The sequence below is a fragment of the Panthera onca genome, chromosome E1 (genome assembly GCF_046562875.1).
Source record: "Panthera onca isolate mPanOnc1 chromosome E1, mPanOnc1 haplotype 2, whole genome shotgun sequence".
NCBI lineage: Eukaryota > Metazoa > Chordata > Mammalia > Carnivora > Felidae > Panthera > Panthera onca.
In genome coordinates, this window is record NC_138352.1 from 54284381 (window position 1) to 54301566 (window position 17186).

The following is a 17186-nucleotide window of genomic DNA, read 5'->3' on the forward strand; positions in this document are numbered from 1 at the left end:
GTCTCTCTCAAAAATAAATAAACATTAAAAAAAATGTTTTTTTAGGAGACGCCTAGGTGGCTCAGTTGGTTAAGCCTCTGACTTCGGCTCAGGTCATGATCTCATCGTTCGTGAGTTCGAGCCTCGAGTCAGACTCTGTGCTGACAGCTCAGAGCCTGGAGCCTACTTCAGATTCTATGTCTCCCTCTCTCTCTCTGCCTCTTCCTCGCTCGCACTCTATCAGAAATAAATAAACATTAAAAAAAATTTTTTTAATCTTTAAAAAAATGCAAAGAGAAATCAAGGCTTCTCCCCACAGAGCTCCCAGCCCCCACCCAGCCCTGTCCTGGGGTCTCGCCCTCCCACCCCTCCTCCGCAGGTCAGGCAGAGGAACCGTTCATTCTCTGTCCCAAGGTGCCCTACAAGGTGGAATCAACCATCAACCTTCAGGACATGTGGTCTTGCTCTGTTTATCCCCTGAGTGAAGCCACTCTGGGTTTCTAGAAGCAGGCACAGGTCCTTGGGAACTGCAGCTGCTGTTGGAGAGCTTTGGTGCACCTGCAAATCCCAGCGGGGTGAGTCCCCATCCACGTCCCCCTCCAGGGCCCTGAAGCAGGACACATTCTCCAGTTTCATGTTTATTTGCAGAAAGTGATGAAGACAAAAGAAATATATCCAGACACCACTCTCTGTACAATAAATAGCCTCCCCATTCCAAAAAGGAAAAAGAAAAAAGCATGCGTGCCCCCATAATCACCACCCCAAAGACTTCGCTTCTTGAGGTGTGCACCAACCCCCCCCTTCCCCGCCCTTCCTGGGGACCCCACTGTCTCTGCGCAGGTGGGGTCCGGGCCAGCCGCCCAAAGTCCTCGGCGCAAACGAAACTGCGCAAAGTTAGTTCTATAAAGGAAGACGGTCTCCAGTTCCCAGCCAGCCCCACCGGACCCCTACCCAGTCCCAGAGAAGAGCGGAAAGCTCCTTTGTGGCCAAGACCTTCTTGTTCTCCGTTCTCTGTTCTCCAGCTGGGAACCCACAGCCAGAAGCAGCACCAGGGAAATGATTGTAGTCGGGGCCGAGGAAGGGGCAGGGGACACTCCTCTCAGGTTTCATCGTGGGCCGGAAGCAGCAAGTGAACCCCAGAACCCCCTCTTCCTCAACCAACTACAAAAAGGGAGGAGACAGAGGGAGCTGGGGCCTCTCAGTCCTGAGTCTGTTGTCTGCATTAGTTGGTGTCCTCCAACCTGATAACACTGTTTCTGTGCCTTTCCCCATGTCATCCCCTCAGTTGGGAAAATAGCTATAAAACTGGCCTTCGGTTTCCTTATCAAAAGGAGAAGGGGCCCCAGCAGGGGAGGAGCTATCGCCACTGGAAGGATAGGGGGACACACGCCTCCTCTTAGAGTCTCCTTCACCCAGTCCTGAGTCACTGGACTCCGGCCGCAGCGGGGTGATCTCAGTCCACACGGAGGGGGAGCCCTGGTCCTCCGGGCCCCGTCCCTCTGAAGCTCCGGGACCGGGTTCCACGGGCAGAGTCCGCATGGGGCGGAACCAGCTGCCTGGGCCCATCTTGGGAGGGTACTGGGGGGCCACAGGCCAGCCAGCTCCAGGCGTCAGGACCTCTTGGCCTCGGTAGTAGGACACGGTGGGCCCAGGGGCGGAGGGCAGGAATGCAGGCTTCATGCTGACCGCTCGAAACTCGGCCTCATAGCTGTGGTCCCGGGGGGGCCCCAGCCAGTAAGGCTGGGAAACCACATCCTTGGCTTGCCCAGGAAGGTCGGAGTAGAAGCGACTGGGAACGGGATACTGGTTGGGTAGGAGAGGAGAGTAGTGGTCTCCCCCAAGCAACTGACAGTTGGGTCCAGGCGGGGAGGGGACGCTGGTGTCAACAGAGGCATACATGCTAAAAAAAAAAAAAAAAAAAAAAAAAAGGAGGCAAGAAAAGCGGTCACAAACAGAACCACTGACCTGTAAGCCTGCCTACTGCACGTCCCTCCCTGGACCCTCTTGCCCTGCCGGCCCTCCAGCATCCACCCCACCCTTGCCCACCCCCAGGGAAGGAGACGTGCTCAGCACCAGTCTGGAGTCGAGTCCCAGGAGGAACCAAGAGGAGGCCCTCGGCAAAGGTGAGCTGAACCCAGTGGCACTTACGACTCAAAGTTCTCCCGGAATCCTTTGGCAAAAGGGTTATTATCAATTTTCAGCTGAGTGATCTAGAGAGAGGGGAAATAGAGGCACCTGAGTCCCGAGTCTGGTGCTAGAGAACTTCCGGACTCCCCACCAAGGAAGCCGGTGGGCCTCCCTGTCCCCTCCTGTCCCTCGAGGCTCAGCCCCGCCCGGCAGCCCTCACCTCTGCATTCTGGTAGGCGGTCACGGCAATGAACTGGGTCTCTTGGAAGGTGAAGACATGCGTGTTGGAGGTGTTGCAGGCCGCCTCCGGCTCCCCATCGTTCACCTCGACGATGTGTAGCCGAGGCTGGTACTTATGGAGGGACTGGAGCACGATCATCTGAGAGAGAGCCACATGCTTGTGGGGGTCTATGGGTCCTCTACCCCCACCCACGGCTGGTCCTGTGGTCAGGCCAGAAGGGACCCTGAGGTCATAGCGTCCATTCCCCTGCCCTGCTACCATGTAGCTTCCCCCAGGCCTTCTAGCTCCGGTGCCCAGCCTCTCCAGGGCACCACTTCTGCCCTCTTGCCCTGTGTCCTACCCACAGATGTCCGTTGTGACCAAGGTACTAGCACAAGCAAGGCTTCTCAAGGCTCTGTTCAACTTAGACTCCGCGCCCATTTCCTGAGGCCGCGGGCACCAACCCTATGCCCAGCATGGCACACAAGTGATGGCGGCCTCGGGTTTGATGAAGAAACCCCCAGGGCCAGCTCGGCCCATGTCATCCTGAATGCAACCCCGTGTCTGCCCCTGAGACGCAGCTTCCTCCCACCTCATCTTCCCCGCACGGTGCATGGAAAAGAACCAGAGTCAGAGAGGAAGAAAAGTGACTTTCACAGAACAGAATCAGCCAGGAGGGGTGGGGCGTGGCGAGGAATCCCACCTGGGTCACATTGTTAGAGGCCCCTTTGTTGTTCGTGAGCTTTAGTTTCCCGAACGAAACTTCCTGGCGCATCCAATGGGCTCCGGTATTGGGGGAATCTGGGTGGACGTACAGGCGGTTTCCTGTGGACAGTTAACCTCTTTGGCATGCAGCCCCCGGGGGGACCAGAGCCCTGGTGAGATGGGGCTTCTTTGCCTGTTCGGAGGGGGATGTCAAAAAGGCTGCAGGGGCAGGACTAGATGGGTCAGGGCAAGGGGAGGTGGGCACAGAGGACTGAGCAGAAGACAGGCTAAGGCAGAAGAGAGAAGAGAGGACAAACAGAACGGGGGGGGGGGGTGAGAAGTGGGAGGGGACAAGGGTGGGATGGGGAATTAAGGCTTAGGTGTAGCGGGCAGTGGCTCGCGGGTTCCTCCTGGGTCCACCAGGGGGCGCTCAGTCTCGGCGAAAAAGAGCATCCAGGGTTCTCCAGGGGGCTTCCTACCTGGCATGTTGCCCTCAGCCTTGCCACACTGCACCCACTTGCCGCTCTGATACCGCCAGTGGTGCTGGTCCACCAAGACCACGTCCACGAACATCCGGTAATGGCTGGTGGGCTCCAGCCCCGCCACAGTAAATGACAAGAACGGGAACATCCGCCTAGGGAGAACAGAAAGACCCACCAACATCCATCAGACCCCCAACGTCGCAGACAGCCACCCCTGTGCCAAGGCTTTCAGCCATGTGCTGGAGTCAGTTTCCAACCCTCAAGAGAGCCAAGCGGAAATGCCAGCCAGTCGCTAAACAATGCCATAACTAAACTGAAATTATATCAACTTACAATTAAATACATTATCAGCCGAGGTGATAAATACTCAAAACTCATCGCTTCTCAGTTCGTTTACTACATTTTCCTGTTATCTCTGCTCTTGAGGTTACTTTTTTTCTTTTTTAAAGTTTTTTTTTTTTTTTAATTTTTTTTTTCAACGTTTATTTTATTTTTGGGACAGAGAGAGACAGAGCATGAACGGGGGAGGGACAGAGAGAGAGGGAGACACAGAATCGGAAACAGGCTCCAGGCTCCGAGCCATCAGCCCAGAGCCCGACGCGGGGCTCGAACTCACGGACCGTGAGATCGTGACCTGGCTGAAGTTGGACGCTTAACCGACTGCGCCACCCAGGCGCCCCTCTTTTTTAAAGTTTTTAATGTTTATTTATTTTTGAGAGACAGAGAGCCAGCGGGGGAGGGGCAGAGAGAGCCGGCGACACAGAATCCCAAAGCACACTCCCCGGTTCCGAGCTGTCCGCACAGAGCCCGACATGGGGCTCGAACTCACCAGCCTTGAGATCATGACCTGAGCTGAAGCCAGACGCTTAGCTGACTGAACCACCCAGGCGCCCCGTCTTGAGGTTGCTCACATCTCTTGTTCCCATCTGGTGGAAAATACTAGATAACCGTGCTACGGCACGTCTTCTCCCAACTCTGCATCCAGGGATACCACAAGCGTAGCTTGAAATCAGCCACCATAGGGATAGTTACACCACGGAAATCAGCAAACACTATGAATCAGGGCTTTTTCGCTGTTCTTCTTTCAGAGGGTCAGTTGATAGACACTGTCTCAAATCTTAGTTTGCTTCCTAGCCGGGAGCAAAGCCACAAGCCAGCCCCCCAGAGGCACTTGCCCATAGGCCCTCATGCCTCAGTCTCCCAAGCCCTCGTCCGGTCTCAGTCCCCGCCCCATCCTCTCCACTGTGGTCCTCACGGTGCCATGATGCTCCCAGCCCTGTGGCACCCAGGCTCCCCCTGCCCCCCCCCCCTCCCGGGGCCAGATGTCTGTGGATGGCCTGCCCCAGGCCTCAGCCTTCAGAGAAGTAGCTAAAATCCTAGGTGGAACTTCCCAGCCACCTGGAAGAGGACTCTGTTGAGCACAGTCCCCACTCTCAAAGGCCTGGCTCCCAGGAAAAGTGGAGGAAGTCGAGGTTGGGATGCGGTATTATCCTCTATCGCGCCAGAGCAAGAGAGCCGGAGAGGGAAGCAGTTTCATACAACACCCATCTCGCCACTTTCACCGTCACCCATCCTGATGGCTTGGCTTTTCTTTTCCAACCCAAGCAGGAAGAGCAGATTTTGCAGGATGGCGGAATCACACCCTCATCAGAATCACGTTTCATTCCCACACACCTCTCCCCTCCTCCTACAAGAAGTCATGCAGGGTGGGAAGAAAGACACCAGTCCATGAGTCAGGAGACCTGGGGGAGGGAGGGTGCCAGAGACCTAGGAACACTTTTGGGGGGCATCCTAGTCCTCAGGCATTCCCAGAACGACACCCTTAAGAACCTTGGGAAGGTCTCCCGACATCCCTGTCTTCTCCGGACTCTCCTATGCTGAGGAAAAAAAAAAAAAAAAGAGGTTTACTGGCCCTATGACCTTAGATAAGTTAATTCCCAAACCAAACCGCAGTTTCTTCACCTGTAAGTGGGGACAGTAACTCCTGTTCATTTTTCCTCTGAGAGCTGTTAAGAAGTTTGAAAGATGCGAAACTCAGCTCATCCGGTCCCTCCTCCACCCCACCCTCTCCCAGGCCCCGAGCTATCAAAGCCCTCAGGCCCTCAGGCCGGGCTGAAGGACCCCAAGCAAGCGTCCAGAGTTCTGGAGCCCAGGGGCTCAGCAGGCCAGCTGACTTGAGAAATCAAAGGTGACGGATGAGGCCTTGAACAATTAAGGTTGGGGCGGTATTTTCAGCTCGTCTCTACCACCAACTCCTTCTATGACGCAGTCGGGTCGCACACGTTTTTGGTATCATAACCAGCTCCCCTTCAAACTTGTAGGAATAAAGGAAGAGAAGGAACGTATTCATTGTGTCTCTACTTAGCAGTAGCCAGTCCTTTGAAACGTAATAAAAAATTTTTTTTTTGTTTTTTATTAGTTATTTTTGAGAGAGGGAGAGCGTGAGCAGGGGAAGGGCAGAGAGAGAGGGACACAGAGGATCCGAAGGGAGCCCGACACAGACAGCCAAGAGCCCGATGCAGGGCTCAAACTCACAAACCGTGAGATTACGACCTGAGCCAAAGTTGGATGCTTAATCCACTGAGCCACCCAGGAGCCCCTGAAATGTAAAATGTTACTTCCAAGTTTATACTTGAAGCAGCCAAGGACTGGAGAGCCGTGTTGACGGATCCTTGGTGGGAGAACAGTGTCGGGGGCTCCTGACTGCAGCGTACACGCCCTGGGGTCCATCTCTCTACCCTGCTTAGCTCTGGTAGAGGGAAATGCAGGAGAAGCGGGAAGAGAATGGGGGAAAGGGAGAAGAGAAGGGAGGTCTCATTTCACCCTGAAAGTCTAGAATCGCCACCAGCTGGAACCCCAAAATAGCCCTGATTTACATGACACTTTGCTGGGAAGGAACACGGTCTGATGCCAAAGGAAGCCCTTCAAAAAGACCACTTATGGGGCGCCTGGGGGGTCTCAGTCGGTTAAGGGTCCCACTTCGGCTCAGGTCAAGATCTCACGGTTCGTGGGTTCGAGCCCCACGTCAGGCTCTGTGCTGACAACTCAGAGCCTGGGGCCTGCTTCGCATTCTGTGTCTCCCTCTCTCTCTGCCCCTGCCCCGCTCGCGCTCTGTCTCTCTCTCAAAAATAAAGTAAACGTTAAGAAAAATAAAAAAAATAAAAAACCAAAAAGACCACTTACCATCCATCGTGCCCTCAGAGGACAGGGCCTGAGACTCTAAATTCCTGAGCTAGGGCTCAGGACTATCCCATCTTGAAATGATTCGCAGGGTCACCACACCCTCCACCCCATCCTGAACACCTCTGATAAGTTCCAATTCACCGTCATTACGTACAGATTAAAAGGAGGTGATTTTTCGTCAGTCATGTTGGCAAAGTGGTTCACAACTGATATCCAACGCTGCTGAGTCTGTGGGGAAAGGGGTCCTCTCACACACTACTGGTGCGGGTGTAGATTAGTATCACCTTTTAGGAGGATATCCCAGCACTACCTTGTACCTATCGAAATGCAAAATGTGCTCAGGCATCAAAGGATCTCCCCTCCCCCCCCAACCTCAGATCCAACTTCATGGAAATTAGACAGTCACTAGCAAACAGCCGATGGAAAACAAAGCTGTTTTCACCTGCCCCAAGAGAAATTAAGCCAGTGAGTCCAAAAAAAAAAAAAAAAAAAAATTGTCTTAGGGGCACCTGAGTGGCTCAGTTGGTTAAGCACTGGACTCTTGGTTTCAGCTCAGGTCATGATCTCACGGTTCGTGAGTTCGAACCCCGCGTCTGGCTCTATGCCGACAGCTCAGAGCCTGGAGCCTGCTTCAGATTCTGGGTCTCCCTCTCGCTCTGCCCCTCCCCTGCTCACGCTCTCTCTCTCTCTCTCTCTCTCTCTCTCTCAAAAATAAATAAAACATTAAAAAACTTTTTTTTTTAGTTGTTTTAAAGATCTAAGAAGTTCTCCGAGTCAGGAACGTAGAGAAGGGAAAACCACCATGGCTAGGAGGCCAGTGATCCAGGATCGGTTAGCACTGAAATTGTTTTATCAACCCCTAAATTCACACATACATACACAAATGCAAATTGAGCTCCTTAACAACAGAACTACCCAGAGTTATCTTAATTATAATAATCAACTAATCACACCCAGAAAAGTGGGGATTGCCAGCAATGAATGCACACCCACACACCCACACACACAGACACCGGCCTCTCTCTTCCTCTGCTGAGAATATCTACCATCAACTATTCTCTGCACACCAACACATTCACAGCACACACACACACGCTGCCACACAGAGATACAGCGCAAGTCCGGTGTAGGCACCCCGAAACTTCACAAACACACAAACTTCAACTCCAACGTCTCCACTTGGTCGGTCCAACATTTTATCTCACTTTCCCCTCCCAGTCCCACCCGAGAGGCCTGGGTCAGTCTCTGGCGCTGGGAACTGCCATCCCCACCCCCACTGCCGCTCCCCACCTTGCTGTTACTGCCCATGGAGGAGAGAGTGACTGTCGCTTGTCCATAGTGCGAGGGATGGGTCTAGGGTGGGTGGGAGAGGAAGGATCTGGGAGGGAGTGAGTCAGCCCAAGGCAAAAGGCTGTGGGGCTGTGGGTGGGCCTGGGCTGGAAGGATTTTTCAAAAAGGAAGAAGGCCGTGGGTGATGCGGTGGTGACTGGCAGGTCACTGGAACCCACGGGGGGACAGGCCAGCTCTCCAAAGCAGGATAGGAAGGGTGCCGTTCTCTGAGCCCAAGGCTTACTTTTCAGAAGTCAGTAGCGCAAGGAAATGGCCGCCGACTTCCCAGATCGCTGGAGCCCAAGTTCAGGTACGGGGCTGAGTTGGGGCCAGTGGGACTGAACTGGGGATGGTATGTTCTCTGTCCCTTCCACCCCACCATGGGACCCCTGAGGCCTGCTCCAAGGGAGGCATCAAAGGAGGTGGTGAGGTCCCCTTCTAACAGGGACCTCAGAGTGTCCGAAGCTGTCCCTCAGGATGGATCGAAAGCGTGAGGATTGTGACAAATACAGTCACACACAATTACAAAATGATCTGGGAAATTTGATACTGTGTATGAATTTCTTCTCAGGTTTGCTAATAGTATCGTGCTCGCTTTTATTTTATTTTTTATTTTTTTCAACGTTTATTTATTTTTGAAAGAGAGAGACACACAGAGCGTGAGTGGGGGAGGGACAGAGAAAGAGAGAGACACAGAATCCGAAACAGGCTCCAGGCTCTGAGCTGTCAGCACAGAGCCCGATGCAGGGCTTGAACTCACAAAACGGTGAGATCATGACCCGAGCCGAAGTCTGACACTCAGCCGACTGAGCCCCCCGGGCGCCCCGTGTTTACTTTTAAAAAGCCATTTTTAGACGCGCATCGAGAAATTTGAAGGATGAACACTCTTCCGTAGTGTCTAGGATTTACTTAGTAAATACTTAACACCATCACTGATAAAGCTGCAGACTGGGGAGTGGGAGGCGGAAGTGAGGTGAGTGAGAATAAATAAGAAACAAGATTGGACCAGGGGTGACAAGGGCTGAAGCTGGTGATGGGTAGGTGGAGGCCTGTAAGGTTTTTCTCTTTGCTTTTGTATATATTGGAACTTTTCGTAATAAAAGAAAGTAAGCGTATGGATCTCGAAGGGAGACAGCAAAACTCATCAAGAGAGAATTATTCAGCAAGAACATGAAGGAAAGAAGGAGGCCACAGGGTAGCGATGGGGACCCGCAGAGACACATCCCTGTGAGACACCTCCCTCGCCAGGCCGCGGGCAGCCCGCCGCCAGTCCGGCGCCCATTGGGTCCCTGAAGTTCTGGCCAATGCTCCGTCCACCCCAGCCCTCAAGGCTGGAAGGGCCAATTGTAGGGAGGCCAGGGCCTTCCCCCAGGGTGGGAAGGGCTTCCTGACCATCTGAGGAGAGCGGAGGCCTGAGTTCAGGTCTGCTGGGTGACAGAGTGCGAGCCACTCGGTCCCTAGGCTTCAGCACCCCTACCTATAAATGGGGAGACGGCTTGACCTACGTAGCATACTGTAAAATAATGGAAGTGAAAGCACTCTGAATGCATCAATGCCTTTGGACAGTATAGGCTGCTGTTTTTACTCCTGGCCGTGAGGGGCCGGAGAAAGAAAGCCAGGCGGGTACCGTCTGGATTCTGGTGCCAGTTCTGCCAGTGACGGCTAGGAAGAGTCTCTTCGTGTCTCTGAGCCCGCTTCCCTGTCTGTGCAGGGAGGGGACTGGACAGGATCTTCTGGGTCCCCTCCAGTTCAAACTTGATGGGACTAGAAGCCCGGGCTGTGCCTGGGAGCACTCACAGCGGGCCCGGGTTGGGGGGGCACAGAGAGGAACCATCAGAAGGTTTAGGGGATGAAGGCCAATGCCATAATAACAGACAATGCCAACTTCCCTGGGTTCATCCCAGAGAAAGAGAAACAACTCAGCAACTTGCAGCTGTTTGTGATTGGTGGACAGGTCCCTCAATCCCAGGCCACCCCACAGAAATCACTGGGAGGGAAGACTATCCCAGCAATGTCTACATTGAATGCCAACCCCCCAACCCTGGCCCAGCGTGGTGGCCTCTCCCTTCTCCCTCCCCAGCCCCCACACCGGGTATCTGCCCTTCAACACCTCCTGGGCGCACTGATGACACAGCCCCTCCACACAGAGGTCCTCCTTGGTCCCCTGCCCACACAGGCCCCCACTGGGAAGGGTGGGTGCACACTCTCACATGCCAGACACAGGCCGGGCCCACTCGGTGTTGCTTACTAAACAAATAACGCACTAACAGCAAGTTTCTCTTTCTTTCCTCACGCAGGAGGCTCTCTCCGGAAGCAGCACCCTCAGCCCCAAACCCTACCCCGCATGCTCTGGGCTCATAGGACACTAAGCCGTGGAGCCAGGGGTTCCCCAGGCTGGATGGTAGACTGGAAAGCATCTGGACAGGGATGAGGCAGACTTTCAGGGGACAGACCTCACGGGGAGCAGAGTGGGACTGGTGGCCAACTGGGACCTGGGGGCTCAGCGTCACCTGCTCAGGCCCATGGGTATGTGTGCTTTCCGTCAGGGCCTGTGCCTGGAAGGGATCTGTGCCCCCCACACACTTTACCACATCCCCCCCCCCCCAAACACACTCACACCAGACATATGATCTCAAAGTACTACCGGAAGGGAAACTTGGCGACTGCTTCCCCGTGTCACCAAATCCCAGTCTTACCCACCTCCCAAAACTGACCTGTGCACAACACTGGCAAAAGGGCTGGGAGTGGGTAGGGAGCGGGGGGAGGATAGGAGGGGTTGGGTACAGGAAGACCCTGCCCTCTCTTCCATTTCCCCACACATAGGCGCTAAGAGGGGTCCTGCCCTGTCAAACCCAACACACATGTCCCCCTCTGCCCACCGTGACCCCCACTGAGGCAGAGAGTGATCCAAGGGCGCACCCCAATTCTGGGTGAAACCATAGGTACCCTCCCCCCTAACCCACGACAACTTCTCATTGCACCCACTCTCCATCTCCCTTCTGACTTCTATGTCCTAGGAGAAAACAACACTCAGAGCTTTCCTGTCCCCACTACAACTCCCTCCCTGCTACCCCCAAAGTCTAAGCCAAACTGTGAAGGGCTCCGACGCGAGAAGGATAAAACAAAACAAAACAGAACACTTGTTCCGGGCGCGCGTCTCACTCACCGTCCCTGCTTGGTGATGATCATCTCCGTCTGGTGCTGATTAAACTTGGACCACAACAGGTGGTTGTTGAGCGCGACTCTCAGCTTCCCGGACACCTCCAGCCCGGCCGGCAGCGCGTAGTCCTCGCGCGGCCCCGGGTAGAGAACTGAGCGCGGGTCCGGGGCCCCATAGCCGTCCCCAGGCTGGTAGCCCTCGGCGCTCGCCGTCGGCGGGAAGGGCTCGCCCACCCCGGGGAAGCCGGCGGCCTGGGGCCGGGGCGGGTAGGCGTAGGCTCCGAGGAAGCGGCCCGGCGGAGCGGGCACCAGGGCGCCCCCGGGGTACGGCGCCCCCAGGCTGGCGCCCCCGCGACGGTCGGCTGCGTCCTGCGCGCCGGGCTCCGGGTAGAAGTAGCGGTTCTGCGGGTCGGCGCCGGGCGCCCGGCCCTCGTCGCTCGCCGGCATCGGCTCGGTGCCAGTCAGCATGTCTCCGCAGCCCGGCTTCACGATGCCCATCCGGGGCGGGCTGGCACCTTCCCGCAGCCGTCGGGGACCGGCCCCTCTCCGCGCGGGGGCAGGCGTGGGGGTCTCGAGAGTCGGGGCGGGGCCCCGGGGGCGGGGGCGGGGGCGGGGGCGGGGGGGGGCCCCACCGGAGCCCGGGCTCGGACGCCTGGGTCCTGCGCCCGCGTTTGGCGGGCGCGCAGCTGCTCCCGGGCTCCCTCTCCAGCGGGCCGCTGTCACTAGCGTCGCGGCGCCTTTGCTGTGGCTTTATGAAGCTCTCTGGGCTCCCCCCCACCCCCCCACCTCGGCCCCGCCCCGCCTCACCCCGCCCCCTCGTGGCTAATCCTCTGCAAATTCGAAGCAGCCGCCGAGGACTGGAGGCCCCCACGGTGTGGCGGGTCCCCGCGCGCCGCCAAGTTCAAGCTTAAAGACTGCCTTCTGGAAAAGTCCACCCGTCCACCCGAAACGCCAGCCCGTTTCTCTCCTCTGGAGCCTCGTGGAAATTCCACCCATCCTTCCAGGCTCAGCTCAAAGGTCCCCTCCTACAGGAAGCCTTCGGTGATGGCCCAGATGCGACTCACAGGGCCTTGCGGCCGGCCGCACTCGCTGCTCGGCGCAGCAGCGGGGTCTGCACCCAGTCCGAACTGCTTAGACCGCGAACATTCAGCAGATCACTGATGCCCACTGTGTGCCCAGGCTCTGTGCTAGGTGGCTGTGCCTGAAGTGTTTGCGCTCTTTCTCGGGGGGCCAGAGACCCAGCTGGGCTGTGTCCCATGCATCTCGTCCCAACAGCCCCAAGGCGGAGCTGGAAGCTGGGGGCAGCGGGAAGAGCTCCTTGAAAGGGATTGCACCCGCTGCAGCTTCAGGTTTGCAGGGCCGGCGGGGGCGGCCAGGGCACTGGAAGCAGCCCTGGGCTGCCCGTGCTCAGAGTCTCGTCCCTGGCTCTGCCTGTCACTCAGGTATGTGTGACCTGGGCAAGTCACTTCCCTTGCCTGAAAGGCAGCCTCCCAACCATAGAATGGGGGAAATAAGCTGATTTCCTTTTCAGAGGGGCTGTGAGCCTTACCCTAGAGGGTGGACCTGTGCAGCACTCTCCAGTCTATTCTTCCCTCTGCTGGGAAGGCTGCTGGGAACAGGTTCAGAGCCCGCTGACGGGGCAGGACGCCCCCCCCCCCCAACTTGTTCCGCAGGACTGCCTGCGAGATAGGACCACTACTAGGGCTTTTCTTTCTCTAGTTTGTTTTTCTGTTGAGTAACAGAGTCGTCTTAGGATGAAAACAATCCTTTCCCCCCCAGTTGAAAACAGCATCATTGGGAGTTTTCTTGCACATACGGATAAAGCACACTCCTAGAAAATGTAAGCAGTAAAAATGGGGCTGTTACAATAAACCACCCCAAACTCCATCCCGCAGAGGCAAACAGGATTCGCATTTTGGTGAACACCTTTCCAGACGTCACTCCCTGCACACAGCCTTTCTGTCTTATGCGCAAACACACACACACACACACACACACACACACACATTTTATATAAACACCACACGTGCTGCTTTGTAATGTGTTTTTTTTTCACTCAATAAGGTGTCATGGAATTTTTTGCATGTCAATATATAGATGAAGATTTACATTTTAAAGAGGGTTTTGAAAAAATACTTTCATATTTTCATCATGTTAAAGGTTAACCTCTCCTCTCCCCGCACCCTCCCAGCCCTCCTCACTTCTCCCCTGGGGGCTGGCCCCATCTCTATATCGCTGTCCCAGCCCAACAGGGCTCCACCCTTAGGGCTCCATGGGGACTCTCTGCTCCCAACTAGAGCTGAACCGAGAGGCAGGTTGGCAGGTGAAGGAGAAGCTGGGGACCCCAGGAGGCGGGCATGACCCAGGGAGGGTGGAGGGAGGGAGAATCAGCACATCCCCTGAAAATGGAGACCCGATAGGAGACAGCACCAGAACTGGGGACTGGCCCCTCCCACCCCTTTACCCACCATTTCCCCATGCTTCAGGGAGGCGGGAAGTTTCTGCCTGCTGTTCCGAGTGGGGCAGCATTGTCTGAAAGAGATGGTGACCTTGGGACCCCTGGCTACTTTTTGAGAAACACGACACATTTCAGTAACACTTCCCTGAATGACTAATTTCCCCAGGAGACTTGAATGCTGACATCTCTTTTGGGGGACATTTTTTGCTAAGTACCTGACTGTGGAAGGCCAAATGGAGTTTTGTTCCTTCTTGTCTCTCTCCCTCCTCTCTTCCACGCCAATCCTCAGGTCAAGAGATCCATCTCCCTGCCTCTGAACAGGATGACCTGAGCTCCCGCCCCGGTTTCCAGGGCAGAAGGGATTATGAATCTCAGAGTCAGGTGGACCTGGGGACAGTCCCTGGAGGAAGAAGGTGATTGGAGGCAGTCTCTCTGTAACTTGATGGGCCGTTAGGGGGTCATCAACCCCAGATTCCTCACCCCCTCACTCCAATTTCTTCCAAAAAAGAAAGTGCTTGTGAAAAGCGGGGGCCGAGTGGCCCTGGCGTCACCACCGCCAGTCCCGCCCCTCTGCCAGCTTGGGTGAGAACCCTGGCAGTGACACCTCCTCCTCCTGTTGCCACCTCACCCTCTTCCCAGGCCCTGAGGCTGGAGGCGTGGGAAAGGGGGTTCAGGACACCAGGTCCCCTGGGATCCCCTCACTTCCCCATCACTGCCCCTTCCAGTCCCTCCCCCATCCCATGCACCTGCTGAGCATCCAGAAGGCTGGCCCTGGGGGGGCGGGGTGGAGGCGGAGCAAAGACACACAGGGTCTGTGTCCAGGATTTGAGAGTCATGGTCTCCAACAAAGATCCCATGTTAGGAGACAAGCTGGATGGTGACTGTGGGAAACGGAATGGCCCGCCAAACTCACACATCCCGTTGGCGGCCAAGCCAGGGCTGGAGCCCTGGTGTCTTGACTCCTGATCCAGTGTCCTTCCCACAAGAGTGTCTGCCTTCCCATTCTGAGACAGAACAAGAACAACAAATGAAAAGTCCGTGCAATCACACTGGAAAACAGAAAAGAAAATTGCCCCTAACCCGCCAGCTTGGACACTAGTTTTCTTCACCCTGTTGTTCCCTGCATGTATTCAAGGTTCCTTGTCAGGCCGTTTCAAGACTCGCCACACCTGTGGGTCAGGAACTGTGCCAGAAGTCCACACGTGCCCCACTGAGGAAATCTCAAGTCAGGCGGGGGGGGGGGGGTGCGTACAAGACAGAAGAGAGGGCAAGGGGCGAGTGAGAGGGAGGTCTACAGAGGCAGAGCTGCCTGTGGGTGCTGGGGGTGGGGCAGAGGGAAATGGAAACCCCAATTCCAACCCTTGCTGGCTGTGTGGCCTGTTCGAGCAGCTTAACCTCTCTGGTTTCCTTGTCAGCAAAAAGAGCCAGTAGCCCTTTTCCAAGGACGAGCTGGGTGAACTGCATCTCCAGGGAGTTGTGAGGTAATGTAAAGGGGAGGGGTTTGCCCGCCCCGAGGCAGGCACAGATCTGAGGCACCTCTCTTCCTCTCTTCCAAGCTGTCCTCTCTCCCCTGTGGTATCCGTGGGTCCCTCACAAAGGGTCCTCAAATCCAGCCTCCAGCCTTCCACTAAGGGCCCTGCCCGGGCCTAATGAGAACCTCTCCGTAAGACTCCAGCTCAGAGGTGACAGGTTTCCCCTCCTGAAATGCCCAGCCACCATTCCCTGGAGACTCATGTCTCTGAGATGGGCCAGACCCCAGGGATCCTGGGGTCCCAGAGATCAATTAGGCTCAGCCACTGCCCCTGAAGAGCTCCTAGCAACGTGATCCCAGGGCCAGAGTTCTCAAGCCCCTCATCCCACTTGCCCCTCGCAGCCCAGCAGCCTCTGTGCACATACATGACCCATGTGTGCACCCACACACAGCACACAGGGCCATGCTGCACAAACCCTGTGACAGTCCCCACAGCCACACCTCTTCTCTTGTCCCACGTCCAGCCTCTCTGGGCTCCTTGGGTATCTGCCTCTGCTCACCCCTCACCCGCCCTGAGTGCCCTCCCCCTTCGGCCCAGATTGCCAGTCCTTCAGAGAGCACAGCCGGAACCATCGGATTAACAGCCAGGGAGGGCAGAAGGGGAGCACCTGTAGAACCCCTCCCCCCATGACAGCTGCAGGAGTTGTGTGTCCCCAGCACCCAGCACCCAGGGGTCAGTGTGGGCTCATCTCAAGGTCGAAGGCTCTGGGTTCTTGCCCCCAGGCCGGCTCACCCTTCCCTGCCCCACACCCCCTCAAGGCTGGACAGCCCTTACCCTTTGGCTCCAGGCCATGCCTGGGTCTTTCTCCATTTCAGTCCTTCACCCTCTATGGGCACCTATCAGGGACCATCTCTTTTGGTCGCTAACTGTTCTCACCCCCGCCCCAGCTCTTCACACAATACCCACACCCCACACACCCCGCCCCCGCTGCTGTGCCTCCATACAGCACCCCCACCCCCACTGTGTTCCAAGGCCTGGGCTCCTGTGTCTTTCTGAAGGGACGCTAAGATGTTGGGTACTTGAGCAACTCTGTAATCACGGGGGGCAGGCCAGGTTATGGATGGGCAAGCCCAAGCTTCAGGGAGGCCCCGGGGGAGAGGCTGTGTCACTCCCCCCCCTTCCCGGGGGGAATCTCAGCAGACAGGCCCTTAATCTCAGGCAGGAAGCAGGGTCCGGTTACCAGGAGGGGAGGGGAATACCCTGGGCTAAGGGTAAAGGGAGCTTGGGGTGGGGGGGCACTGCCACAGGGAGGAGAGGGAAGAAAAAGAAGGGTGAGTGGGATCTAATCAAGTTAACCCCTTCACAGCCAGGCTCTCCTCTTGTCATCCTGCGCTCTTTGGGACAGCTCCTGGTCATAGGCTCTGCTGGGTGAGGTGTCTCTCATATAAGGCCACCCCCAGGGCCTCTGACCATAGGACAGCAGACTCCCTGCTGGGCCAGGCTCTCTCCAAGGCCCTCTTCTGGCTTCCTGTGAGCCCTAGGCATCCTTGTTTGTCCCACGACTCTCTTTGTCTTTAGGGCTTCTGGTCTCTGTTGCTCTGGTATGTTTGCCTGATTCTGGGCCCCTCGGGGTCCCTATGTCTCTGCCTGCATTCCGGTGGGTCTTCCTTACATCCACCTCTGTCTCCAGGATCTGTCAAACCTCTGCGTGCTTGTCCTGAGTGCAGGCTCCATATCTACCTCATCTGCTATCTTTGGGCCTCTGAGTCTATCTGTCTCTGTTTCTCTACATCTATCAGGGTCTTGAGGTCTATCTCGATCTCAGTGCGCCTGCTACACGTCTCTCTGTCTGTCTGTCTGTCTGGGACCGGGCCTCCATCTGTGAGTCCGCTCTGGGCCTGTCGTCTCCGGCCTGAGTCCTTTGGCTTTTCCCTCTGCTTAACACTGTAGGGTGGAGACGAGCTGGGGCAGGCTGATGGGCTGGACCAGGGATGGACAAAAGAGGAAGGGAAAAGGGGACGTGGGTGGTAATGGGGGTCAGAGATGAGGGGACAAGTCCCATTCTTAAATGG

The 17186-nt window shown here is 56.1% G+C and overlaps 1 protein-coding gene across 4 annotated transcripts; it reads right to left on the reverse strand.

The window, feature by feature from the left end:
- Positions 1–407: 407 nt before the first annotated feature.
- Positions 408–16050, reverse strand: TBX21 (T-box transcription factor 21). 4 transcript variants are annotated; one of them, XM_078437243.2, is made up of 8 exons: positions 15949–16050; positions 14556–14646; positions 11192–14042; positions 3511–3665; positions 3030–3151; positions 2327–2485; positions 2128–2189; positions 408–1879 (listed from the first exon to the last, which is right to left on the reverse strand). In XM_078437243.2, exons 3-8 carry the CDS (start codon positions 11680–11682, stop codon positions 1261–1263), a joined length of 1608 nt encoding a protein of 535 aa, XP_078293369.1. In that variant the 5' UTR covers positions 11683–14042; positions 14556–14646; positions 15949–16050; the 3' UTR covers positions 408–1260. The 4 variants fall into 4 exon arrangements, with proteins under 4 accessions (XP_078293369.1, XP_078293368.1, XP_060502248.1 ...); XM_078437242.2 differs by having other exon boundaries at positions 11192–13716; positions 13858–14646; XM_060646265.3 differs by having other exon boundaries at positions 11192–14646.
- Between the last annotated feature and the right edge of the window lie 1136 nt (positions 16051–17186).